Consider the following 13,387-nt stretch of genomic DNA (forward strand, 5'->3'; position numbering starts at 1 on the left):
TAAATAAAACCAAGCACCATAAGCGTAATCCCCTGATGGCAATAAAACGTTGTTTTAAGAGTCTGAAGAAGCCTATTGGCGAAAGCGCTCACTCTATTTTGGAAATAAATATTTATCGAACTTGCAGAAGTGCACACAGTGTCTTACTCCTTGAAGTTTATTCAGCGTTTTATTGCCATCAGGGGATTACGCTTATGGTGCTTGGTTTTACTTATTTTATACTTTTTGCGTGGATCCCCGTCTCAGTCAGTGGCTGCTCTGCATCTGGATTTTGATTTTTTAATAAATATTTATTTCTATTGTGGCTTTTTTGAATTTAGTGAGGGAACTCAATATCATATTATAGATAATATAGAACATTCAAACCGAGAACATGCCCGATATAGAGACATATTCTCAACTCAAGTGGTCCACGCCATATATTTATAACATTGCAGTCAGAAATATACTAACGAATAAGCAATAACCATCAGCTTTGCAGCATGTGTGTGTTTCTAACAAGTACATACCTATAGGATATTAAAAAGAATAGATAGCAAGCTCTTCTTTCATAATCAACAAATGCATATAGCCTGGTATTTACTTTCATAAACAGAAATTAGACCTGTTATTTATATGCATATCATGTACCAACAGCAATATATTAGTAAATGCCTATGCTATTCAATTCATATTTTAATACTTGTCATATTTAAAAAACATGACATATATAGATACTATAAAAGTGATTAATATGAGATATAGCTGACAATGGCTTTAGCGTTTGTGATGATATATAATATATATTCAGTATTACAAGTAAAAGTACATTGCAGGTCTATTTGTAAACTAAGGTACAAGGCTGATCAATTTAGACATACAAGACAATCTCTTTAGCCTTGGTCATATAATGGGAGTTACTGTCTCTCTACACAACCATTCATTTTCAGTGAGGATGTTCAATATTAGTATGTTTGTGTCTTTCAACTTTTCAAATATTAGTATAACTTGCCTTTAATAAAAGCATACTTATAATTCAGCAGTTCTTTTCTATGTTTATATAACAGTATCATAAGCAAGTCTATGAGATTTTTTCTTGCTCATTACTGCTTAATGACTGTGCTACTCGACCAATTTAATATTTGCAGACTATCTTAATAATTAAACAGCAACTCCTTTTTACCTTTAAAATGCCTAATAGCAAATAGCCATATTCATGAACCATAATTGACTTACTGTCCTTAAGGTTGAGTACACTAGCTGCAATGTGTTTACAAATATGTTATATAGTTCCAGTCAAGGACTTAAATATATTAAATTTTCATAAAATTAAGTTAAATTATAGTAAATTACTTCGGTGATGTTATCAGAAAAGATTGTAGTAAAGTCTGTATGTGTTAACTATTCATACAGTTTCTTCCAAGTGATATACTTCTTTTTAAGCCTTGTGTGCTGTTTATGTGTACAATTCAAAATGAATAACAAATGTTAAAATATAATAAAATCATGCATGTGTTGATACCTTCTAAATTTGTTAGGTACTTCAGTGTACTTTTAATATTTGTTAAACTGTAAAAGCACTTTGCCATCTCATAAATAGTGTGCTTGTTACTTTAAGTAGCTTAAGAGCTTAAACCACACCCATACTGCCTTGCTTCAGTGCTGACATCACTCAGGCTGTTTACTTTCGTTTTGTACTGTTCGTACATTTGTAGAGGATTTAACACACACTAATGGATTCTAACTAAAGAACCTCCACTCTAGGGATGGTAAAATAAGAGTTCCCAGCTTGTGACTATGGCGGGAAGCCAAAAACAAAGTAAATGAAGCTTTTAGAGCTTTTTAAACTGAACATGAGCTCATTAAATTGCTATTAGTTTTCTTAACATTAAGGTCAGATATACAAGCCAAACAGTTGTTTGTTAGTTAAAAAGGCACTTTTAACATCAAAGAACAGATAAATAGCTACTTTTCAAGGCACTTTTTGACAGTTATTACTATCAGCTTTTATATATTATTATGTGAATTAAATGCAACAGTTTAGATATTTCATGCAGCTTAGTGTAAATAATATAAAAATAATCATGTTCATTTAAGCACACCACATTAATATGTCAGTGCAAATGCATCATATTCTATACTAGCAGTAAAAGGCAGGTAATTTATAAATGAATTATCTAAATATCATTTAGCGTTAGAGAAATCATGACTAAGTATTTATACGGTAGTAAAGAAAGATATGTTACCTTGCTTTCATTAGGGTTGTTTCCTTTAGTTATAAAATGTCCTGTTTATCCTGTATTTATATTGCTTCAAAGACTGACACATATGTAAAGCATAAATGCTTTTAAAGAAGAACTTGTTTACCTTACAGAGCAAATAGAAAACAATAATGTTTGTGCTTTTCATGTGTCTCTTAGCTTATTCTTCTTGTCCGCAGTGCTCCATTCATTTTTTTCTGCATGTCTTTTTACCCCAAAGGAACTCCAGTCCATTTCTTCCACGTTGTCCAAGGTTTTATTAGCTGAAAGATAAGAGACTGTTGCTTGCAGAGTGTCAAAAGTTTTAGGACCTTCAGTAAAAAATATTTTTATTCTTGCAGGGAACAGCAGGTACACTTTAAGTTACCTTTTTTTCAATTCCTTTAACAGAGGGAGACATTCTTTTCTTGCAGTTATAACTCCAGCAGAATAATCATTATCAAATTTGATTATGTTGTCCTTGTATTTAACTGGAGAAGTTGACCATGCTGTCTTTAAAATAAGTTCCTTGTCCTGTGATGAAAACAAACTTTACTATTATTGATCTCGGGTGATTTTTTGATTTGATGGTTGATGAAGCAGCTCTTAAGGATCTATGGGCTCTTTCAATTCCATAAAAAAGAGCTTCAGGCAATTTTAAAACTTCTGGTAACCAGGTAGTAAGGAAAGTCACCATGTTATCTCCCTCTGTTTTCTCTGGCAGCCCACAGATGGGAAGGTTATTTCATCTGGACCTGTTCTCTAGATCCTCTATTTTATTTTGTAATGAAGCATTTTGTTTTGATAAAAAAATGTAGCTGAAGATCTTGTTCTGAGAGTCTGCCCTCAGTATCATTTAGGGATCTCTCTATGTCAGCTATTTGAGACTTCTGTTGCGTCATTATTTCTTGTAGTTGCTGTATTTGTTTTGTTGATCTCTCTTCAAAAGTGTCCAGTTTGGTATTCATTTTGTCAAATTTTACTGATAAGTCTTGTATAGCATTTAATAAAGACTGTATATCCTTTCTCATCATCTGGTCCTGTGTGGTATTCTTAGAAAAGCTCATTTCTAGTAGATTCAGATACCTTCCTTTTTGTTTTTTGACAGGAGAAATAATAATTAAAGCCAAATACTTTGCAATGTAGACTTCTAGTGATATTAGTAGAAGTAATTCAGCAAAATAGGTTTGTCTACAATATCTAGTTTTTAAAATTTCCTGTCAGAAATATCTTTTGAGTGCAGAGCTGAGAAAAGATGCTGCCAACCAGTCTACATCCTAGCCACACACCCCCCGAAAAGCTATTTTTCAGAGGCCTCAGTAAACATATAATTCACTGTCATGCAGTGCCTCTTACAAATGTGTTTGTTGCTGATGTGTTGCACATTCTGTGAAAAAGGCTTCCCAAACTACCGATAATACAATATTGAGGGGTGACACTGTTGGAGACTAAAATTAAGGTTATAAACAATTAACTGCTTTTCTTCTGCATAATGATAAAGTAAAAAATGACTGTTACTGTTAAAGAAGACTGAGATAGATGATGGCTAGAATGAATGTATGCCACTCCCGATAATGTATGCTGTATAGACTGGCTAGTGGGCAATTATGTAAAACATCTTTGTGATATATATATATTGGGCAATTATGTATAACATCTCATATCTATCTATCTATATATATCTATATATATATATATATATATATATATATATGTAAACTAAAATATGACAGAAAATGGCTCTAGTCCATATTTTTCTTTCTTGTTTTAAGTCCATAAAGTCAGTTTGTTACTATCGCTGGAGTTACTGGCACTACCTTATAAGCACTGATATCCCTTTTTATTTTTGAATTTTATGGGAAATAATGGCCTTCATATCATTATCAATTTTATTGAAGAGAATGATGATGCATTTCTTTACATTTAGTTTGAGACAGTAACTAAGACACCAGTCGTTGGTCTGTGCATGACCCTCCTGAAGTATACTGACATCATTTGGGGATTCGATAACTGCACCCAGTTTGCAGTCCAGAAATCTGGTCAGCCACAACCCCTTAGTTTTGGTCTGAACTTCTGAGAAGTATATACCAAACGTTGTTATATGAATTTGAAAAAAAAGTCTAAAAGAATACAGGCCATTGGTCTACAAGAATTTATATTTAAGTCAATGGGCCTCTTTAAAAATTGTACCTAAAGGTCTTAGATTTTTCAAATGCCCAACTGGGGTGACTGTTTCAGACTCTATTTTTGGTAAACTCAAGGAATTTTTTAATAGAGGATTATAATTACTAAAAATATTCACGAGATATAACGAGTCCCTTGTGTTGAGTGAAGTAATTCTCCGACTTGACTTTAATTTGAAGAAGTCAGCACTTTTAACTTTCACAAATTTGAATATGACACTACAATTCATAAAAGTGATAATGATATGAAAGTTATTGTTTCCCCTTAAAAGTAAAAAAAAACAACCTATTTACTACCCGCCCAGTGCTGTTACGAATTTGGCTGACATCACTGTCTTTGGTCGATGACATTTTTTTTACATCGACCAGAGGAGTTCCCACCTCTGCGAAGAAGTCATTTGGTGGCCAAAGAAGTTCCATCCAAGACAGCGGATCCTCTCTTCAGAAATCCACCTTCTTTGGACATATAAGAAAAATCCCTGGATATGGGAGTGGGTCACAAATGGAATCACAAGATAAGAGGGAGAGAATGCAGAAGAGAATGCCAAAAATACTGAATTCCAACACTGAATCGAACAGTTTTATTTTTAATATGACTAATAAAATTTTTATGGAAGCACAACTTAGCATTTCGTCCACATAATTTAATTTTATTACAGCCAAGGCAACCAATTTGGCTTGTGTTTTAAAAGATTTTAAATTATATGTTCGTAAGTTGAATATTTCTTTTTTGTTGCATAATGTTAAATTAAACAGTGTGCTGTTTAAATGTTACACCTACAATATCCCTCTTATACCTACCTCATCAGTTTATACCAATATTTGTGAGGAACAAATCCTTCAGGCTTGAAACGACCCCCTGCTAATATGTTTATAATGCAAGTGCCAAGGAAAACATAGCATTAAGAGAACTTATAAACAGATTTGATTTATGCTTTATGAAGGCTGAGAAAAGAGGGGGGAATGCTCATTATGCTAACCAAAGATTATATACATGCTATGGAATCAATGTTAGCCAATGATGTTGAATACAAGAAGGTTTCTTTATTTTATATACATAAAGAATTTCGAACATATTCATAATTTGTTACTTGAATTGTTTGAGCAAGGGTATATTCATTTAGAGAGCTAAGAATTTCAAATGATTAGGAAGCATTGACTGTTGTTCTATTCAGCATTCCTAAGATTCATAAGAAGTGGATTCCAGAGAATTTTTCCTCAGGCAGACAGTAAATGTTGGAGGTGTGAAGGAGAAGAAAGAGTTAATTGGGAACAGATTTTCTGGGAGTGCGGTGAGTTGGTGGACTTTAAGGATTCCCTGCAAGATGCACTGTCGGAGATGCTGGGTGGGCAGATTGGTCTGAGGAGGGAGATGATTTTTCTGAGCTATGGTACATAACAAACAAATTTTTTTAGACATGGTAAGGCCTTGCTGTGTCTAATAATGGTGGCTGCCAAAAAAGCAATTACTAGAAAATGGAAATCAAAATCTACAAAGTAACAGAGATAAAACAACTGGAATTCAGATCTTTAGAAAAGGGTAGGTGCAAACTACATATGAAAAATGGGAATTGTGGAAACAATTCATACAAGGGAGGAATGAGGTCTAAGAGGTGGGCAGGACTTAAATGAGCTATGTAATGTTTGAGTGAGAAAGATTGGGGAGATTATAAGTGATGTATAATGTTTGCACCTGGGAGTGTGTCAGTATGGTTTGTGATGTAAAATGCTTGCGACTAGAATTGTGTTGGTGTGGTTTGTTTTCATTTATATAAATGTATGATTGCCTATAAAGCAAGTGATAGTTTAATAAAAAATATTTCTTGTTTAAAAAAAAAAAGGCAGGAATTGAATAATTTTTATAATATTGCTTAGGTTATATGATATACAGCAATGCATGTGAAGTATAATGTTCGTTATGTTGATATAGTTTGATTACTTTCATAAGAATGTAAATTTGCCTGTGTCACAAGTGATAAATCAATAAATGTCTGAAAAAAAAAAGAATGCTGAAAATCTGTTCTTTAGACCTATAGTACTGGCAAGCTGGGTCAGTGACTGCAACTCTGTTTATACACACACTTTAATTAATCCATTAGTACAGAATTTACATTCTTATATTAAAGATTCTGGAGATTTTTTATGTAAGGTTCAACAACTTTATATTGATGATGTTTTTTATATTTTTTACGGTGTATATTCAGTCTTTATTTACAGCTATCCCTATAGTGGAAGGACTTGATGTTTTTACATTATTACTAACCAACTACATTGACTGGGATACTGTTAGAATAAACACAGTTTATTTACTTATGGATGCTATTTTGAATAATAATTACAAGGTGTTGCCATGGGAGTGGCAGAAGCAGCTTTCTATGCCAACCTTGTTTTAGGATGGTGGGAATATGAAATTCTTTCTCGTTTGAAGCATTATAGTTATGTTAAATATTATTTTAGGTTTAGAGATGATTGTTTTTTTGTAGTTAATGGCTCCACTGATTTTTGTGAATCATTTTTATAAGAAATAAATTTTACCACCACCTTTTTAAATGTTAAAAGTGGATGTGGCTCTGAAGTTCACTTCTTAGAAATGAATGTTGGATTTAACATTCAGACTCATTCTTTGTATAGTTCTGTATACAGAAAAGATACAGCTGTTAACAATTATTTGTATTATGGTAGTAATCATCCACGTCATATCAAGGACAATATTTCAAAGAACCAATTTATTAGAGTTGCTAGACTCACCACTGATGATAATTTTTTGTTTGATGAGCTTCTTAAGATTAAGTTCTCAGATACGGGTTATAAGGCTCATATTTTGGATAATAGCATTCGTGAAGTTTTAGAAAAATAATATAGTGATTTTTTACCTTCTTTAAGGACAGGGCCTTTTAATAAATCTTGTCATAAATTAGGGGATATGTCAACACATATCAACTGCTGTGTTTTTGACATGTCCTTGGATAATGTTTTTTTTTAATCTATTTTGGTTGATAATTAGAATATTATTAGGAGTAACCCAGAATTACTTAAGGTAGTAGGGAAAACATCCAAGGTGGCATTTAATAAGAAGAAAATAGTTTGCAAAATATTTTGGATTGGGATAATTTTTATATTGGTGTTAGCAACATCAACAGAGTTTGGTACTTTTGCTTGTGGAACCTGTAGGGCATGTCGGTTTATGAGTAATACTAAGTTTACTATTTTTGAACATTTACAACTTACTATTTATGCCAAATTGACACTTACTTGTTCTACAGAAGGTCTTGTTTATGTTGCTACTTGTCAAAGGTGTGCTGCTTTCTATGTAGGCCTGACATCTAGAAAGTTTCGTAAACACATTCTACAACACAATTATGATATTAAGAATGCTAAGACTAATAATGCTATGTATAAACATTGAGTCCTGTTTCCTGAACATAAAAAATTTATGTTTCACGGCTCACAAATTGTCAATAAAAGCAGTAGAAGGGGTAATCATAAAAATATTAAAAAGCGGAAAGTTTATGGCAAATGAAGTTGGGGGCTGATAAATTTCCATGTTTGAATGAAGTTATTAACATTAAATGTTTTCTTAAGGACAGAAGACCTAGGAAGTTGTAACTGTTTATTTAAGCATGGGTCATTACTCTATTATGCTGTATTTATTGATTGCTGTATTTAAATTACTTGTTTTACTATTTCTGTAACTCTGATGAAGTCCACGTTCTTAAAGGATGAAAGCGCTTAGTTGGTTGAATAAACAATTTTGGCACTTTGTGTGTTTTAATCTGGTTGCTAAACCGCTGTTTTTTTTTTTTTTTTGGCCCTTTTATAGTAACTCCACTGCTGAGCTTCCCTGCCAAATGGTGATCCAAGGGGTGGAACTCTTTGAGCACCCTGCACTTAGGATCAGTGAATCAGTACTGGCCACTCACTCGCATCTCTCTCAAGTCTACAACTCTGGTGACTGCCATGCTAACTGAACCCATGCTGTCTGCAACATAAAATAAGCAAGCACCTCTGTGGCTGAGAGTTGACTACAAACCTGTCTGCATGCCACACCACACCCTGGCTGCTCAAATGAAGATTTTGGTGCTTTGTACCAAATGAGAACAACAGCCCACTGTCAGAGTGTCCAACAAAAGGATTGACAATGGGTTCTGGTGCAGGAAAGGAGGGTCCACAATGAAATTCCTGAGAACAGTTCAGCACTTTAGAGCCAGACTACTGGCCACTGAGAAGAACCTGTTGATCCACTGAACAGCTTTTATTCGAATGCCATTATTATGCGCTATTATAGCCATAAAACAGGGTGGCCACGGTGGTGCACTGGTTAGCATTTTCGCCTCACAGCAAGAGGTTCTCCGGTTCGATCCTCGGCTGGGGTGCCTTCTGTGCGGAGTCTGCATGTCCTCCCTGTGGTCGCGTGGGTTTCCTCCGGGTGCTCTGGTTTCCTCCCACATCCCAAAGACATGCAGTAGGTGGATTGGACACTCTAAATTGGCCCTAGGTGTGAGTGTGTGCATGTGTGTGCATTCTGTTGAAGGTTGGGCGCCGGGCTGGCAACTCGACACTGTAAAACTCCACTGCTAATAATAAACGGATAGGTGATTCGCTGTGGCGATCCCTAACCAGGAAAAGCCAAAAGAAGAAGATAGCCAAAAACACTTTCTGTGATATCTGAGGATGTACTTTCCCACATTGCTGCTTGACCTCAGAGTTTGTGTATTTATAAGTTGGAGGGATGTGGGTGGTCTCCCCCACATAGGGGTGAAAGACTAGTTTGCCCCCTCCCCCAGAAAAGACTGCCTTTTGTGCTTGCCAAAAGTTGTTTTTGTTACCCCGCCCCCACTGAATGTCACTTGAGTGAAAGCCATTTCAAGAGTCAACATAATTCTAACACCAGCACTTTTATGGTCTGAACACCACCCATACAGTCCAGTCCAACAGTTTCTAATTATCATAAAGCTCAAGAAGGTCTGAGCTGAGATCTTCCACTGCGCACTCACCAGTTTGTCAAGGTTACAATTTTCTGGATCTTCTATAGTACAAGTGACAGACACTGAAGGGTGTTGATTATCCCCCAATGAATGCAGTTCTCTAGCATGAGACCAGAGAGGTCTTCCCTCAGTTTATTTAGCCTCTGGGGGTACAACCATATGGGAAATCAAAAATGCTGTGAAGGTACAAGTGAGTAGTCCAGTTCTCTCATGTTTTCCTCCACAATAGATGTCAGAACAAATGCTAACACTGTTGTAAAAGTAACGCCTAACAAACACAAAGAAAATTCATTGTCTGTTCAGATCCCAGGCAAGGATGTTCCAAAAGGCATCATGCCCGAACTGTTCACCGGTGTATGAAGGAAGAGCAGGTTCTGTCCTCATGACAAATAAAATCTGGAATTGTTTTAATAGCTCTGTGGAGAGAGCTTTGTCCCTGAATACAGTATGTCCTGAGTGATGCTCTAACAAGTTTAACAAACCACCTATTCATGGCAATGGCTCTCCAAAACATCCAGTTTCCCCAAGTATAATCCTACATGAATTTCATGAATACAACTACCTGCTCTACATAAATTTCAGAACTGCAGCTGCTGGGCTGAAAACAACCACCCACAAAATACACCAACTCTGAGGTTGCCAAATCTCTCACCACTGAAAAGTAAAACATTACTGGTGGGGGGCAAATCATGACTTGGACTACTATGTTTAATCCCCAGTGAATGGTATCCTACTACTTGGGAGTATACAATTGAGGAGCCACAAGCCTGTTGTTATGGCACTTAGTATGACAGCCTAGTCAATTAATAGCAATTCTTCTTCTTTCGGCTGCTTCCGTTAGGGGTCGTCACAGCAGATCAACTGTTTCCATTTCTTCTTGTCCTCTGCATCTTGCTCTGTCACCCCAACCACCTGCATGTCCTCCCTCACCACATCCATAAACCTTATCTTAGCCTTCCTCTTTTTCTGTTACCAGGCAGCTTCATCCTTAGCATCTTTTTCCCAATATACTCTGCATCCCTCCTCAGCACATGTCCAAACCAACGTAATCTTGCCTCTCTGGCTTTGTCTCCAAACCTTCCAACCTGGGCTGACCCTCTAATATACTTATTCCTAATCCTGTCCATCCTCATCACACCCACTGCAAATCTTAACATCTTCAACTCTGCCACGTCAAGCTCTGACTCCTGCCTTTTTGTCAATGCCACTGTCTCCAATCCATATAATAGAGCTGGTCTCACTACCCTCTTGCAGACCCTCCTTTTCACTCTTACTGGTACTCGTCTGTCACAAATCACTCCTGACACTCTTCTCCACCCACTCCATCCTGCATGTACTCTCTTCTTCACCTCTCTTCCACACTCACCATTACTCTGAACTGTTGATCCCAAGTACTTAAACTCATTCACCTTTGCAACCTCTACTCCCTGCATCCTCACCATTCCTCTATCCTCCCTCTCATTCACACACATATATTTGAATGAAAAGATGTCTAGTGTATAAATCATTAATAATTAGTTCTGCTGACCTTCATTCCTCTTCTCTCTAGAGCATATCTCCACCTCTCCAGGGTCTCCTCCACCTGTTCCCTACTCTCACTACAGATCACAATGTCATCTGCAAACATCATAGTCCACAGGGACTCCTGTCTGATCTCGTCTGTCAACCTGTCCATCACCATTGCAAATAAGAAAGGGCTCAGAGCTGATCCTTGATGTAATCCCACCTCCACCTTAAACGCATCCGTCACTCCCACTGCAGACCTCACCGCTACTATCACACTACCCTCGTACATATCCTGTGACACTCTTACATACTTCTCTGACACTCCCGACCTCCTCATACAATACCACAACTCCTCTCTAGGCACCCTGTCATATGCTTTCTCTAAATCCACAAAGACACAATGCAACTCCTTCTGACCTTCTCTGTACTTCTCCATCAACACTCTCAGAGCAAACATCGCATCTGTAGTGCTCTTTCCTGGCATGAAACCATACTGCTGATCACTAATCATCACCTCCCTTCTTAACCTAGCTTCCACTACTCTTTCCCATAACTTCATGCTGTGACTGATCAGTTTAATCCCTCTGTAGTTACTACAGCTCTGCACATCACCCTTATTTTTAAAAATCTGTACCAAAACACTTTTTCTCCATTCCTCAGGCATCCTCTCACTTTCCAAGATTTCATTAAACAATCTAGGTAAAAACTTCACTGCCATTTCTCCTAAACACCTCCATGCTTCCACAGTTATGTCATCTGGACCAACAGCCTTTCCGTTCTTCATCCTCTTCATAGCTATCCTTACTTCCTCCTTGCTAATCCACTGCACTTCATGATTCACTATCCGCACATCATTCAACTTTCTCTACCTCTCATTCTCTTCATTCATCAGCCCCTCAAAGTACTCTTTCCATCTGCTCAACACACTCTCCTCACTTGTGAGTACGTTTCCCTCATTATCCTTTATCACCCTTACCTGCTGCACATCTTTACTAGCTCGGTCCCTCTGTCTAACCAGTCGGTACAGATCCTTTTCTCCCTCCTTAGTGTCCAACCTTTTATACAACTCTTCATACACCTTATCCTTAGCCTTCACCACCTCTCTCTTTGCCATGTACCTCATCTCCTTATACTCGTCTACTTTCTTCACCTCTGTGACAATCCCATTTCTTTTTCGCCAACCTCTTTCTCTGTATACTCTCCTGTACTTCTTCATTCCACCACCAGGTCTCCTTGTCCTCCTTCCTCTTTCCAGATGTTACACCAAGCAAACCCAGTCACTGGGGATGTACAAGCCAGTGCATTTCTTTGTGCCGGTCCCAAGCCCGGATAAATGGGGAGGGTTGCGTCAGGAAGGGCATCCGGCGTAAAATTTTGCCAAATCACACATGATAGTACAGAATTAATAGCAATTCTAATTGTGCTTAATGCTTACTCCTTTGCTTAAATAATCAGGATCCAAAAATATAACTTAGGAACCTATACTATTATATGTATTACTTAGGATATTTCATGTTATTACCATAAAAACTTTAGAAATGCTCATGTATTGCTTTATTTATTGCCCAGTTTACTGTTGGTTTAATGGGAGCTTTCTGTGTTCTATTACCTTAAAATCAATAAACAAATTCAAAAATACTAATTCACAAAGAAAACATCACTGAAGGACACTAAGTATTTTGAGACACATTACCTGAACTTTTTTGCTCAAGTCCTTGCATTCTTGAACTAAGCAATCTTTGGTTCCATAGAATAAGTAAGCAGCCTAGAAAAAATAAAAATAAACATTATTTGAAAATCATTCACTTTTCTCTTCTATAAGTGAAATACATTAAAACGAAGGAATAATTTTTCTTTAATTTCGCTGTTAATGCAACAAATCATACTACAACTTTATTTCCGAGCATCTGAAGGGCACTTAAAACACATTTTGTTGACAATTTTTTAAAACGTCAGCTTCACATGGCACTAAAGGAAAGGATATGGTTTCTACTGCAGTTAGTTCATGGGGTCATAGATAATTACTAGGCATGCCATTCAGGAGACATTTACAAAAGGATCTGTGTTTTATTTTGAGATACATTTATTTGTAAATTAGTAAAACAAGTCAAACATCTTTATTAAAAACAATCATTTTAAAGCAAAAAGTAATTAACATTTTACTGCAAGCAGATTTTTTTCATCGTACCGTTATCAAAAAAACAAACAGTGGTGCTCCATTTACAGATATGATGACTAAGTTTTTTGCAGAAAAATAAAACAAATGGCGATAGTTCTGATTCAGCAAGTTCAGCAAATGGCTGAGGATAACCTGGCACTACACATAATGTAAACATTATACATAAGCTACCTAAGCTATTTCACAATCCTTTTAGATTTTTAATAAATGCATTTTTATTCTTAAAAATAAAACAATTATTTAATATTTCCTTACTGCATAAAAGACACTGCACCTGTTAAGTCATGATTGTTTCAGTCATGAATACTTTCAACT

The 13,387-nt window shown here is 36.2% G+C and overlaps 1 protein-coding gene across 2 annotated transcripts in view; it reads right to left on the bottom strand.

Annotated features, from left to right (window-relative positions):
• Positions 1 to 13,387, bottom strand: part of DGKE (diacylglycerol kinase epsilon) — a 1,358,385-nt gene that overhangs the window by 408,290 nt on the left and 936,708 nt on the right. For both annotated transcript variants that reach the window (XM_044090462.1, XM_044090463.1), the window contains exon 8: positions 12,587 to 12,658. In XM_044090462.1, coding sequence (XP_043946397.1) covers positions 12,587 to 12,658 — 72 coding nt within the window. The remainder of the gene's footprint in view (positions 1 to 12,586; positions 12,659 to 13,387) is intronic.

The sequence above is a fragment of the Protopterus annectens genome, chromosome 12.part0 (genome assembly GCF_019279795.1).
Source record: "Protopterus annectens isolate FY-2018-M chromosome 12.part0, PAN1.0, whole genome shotgun sequence".
In the NCBI taxonomy this organism is placed as follows: Eukaryota; Metazoa; Chordata; order Ceratodontiformes; family Protopteridae; genus Protopterus; species Protopterus annectens.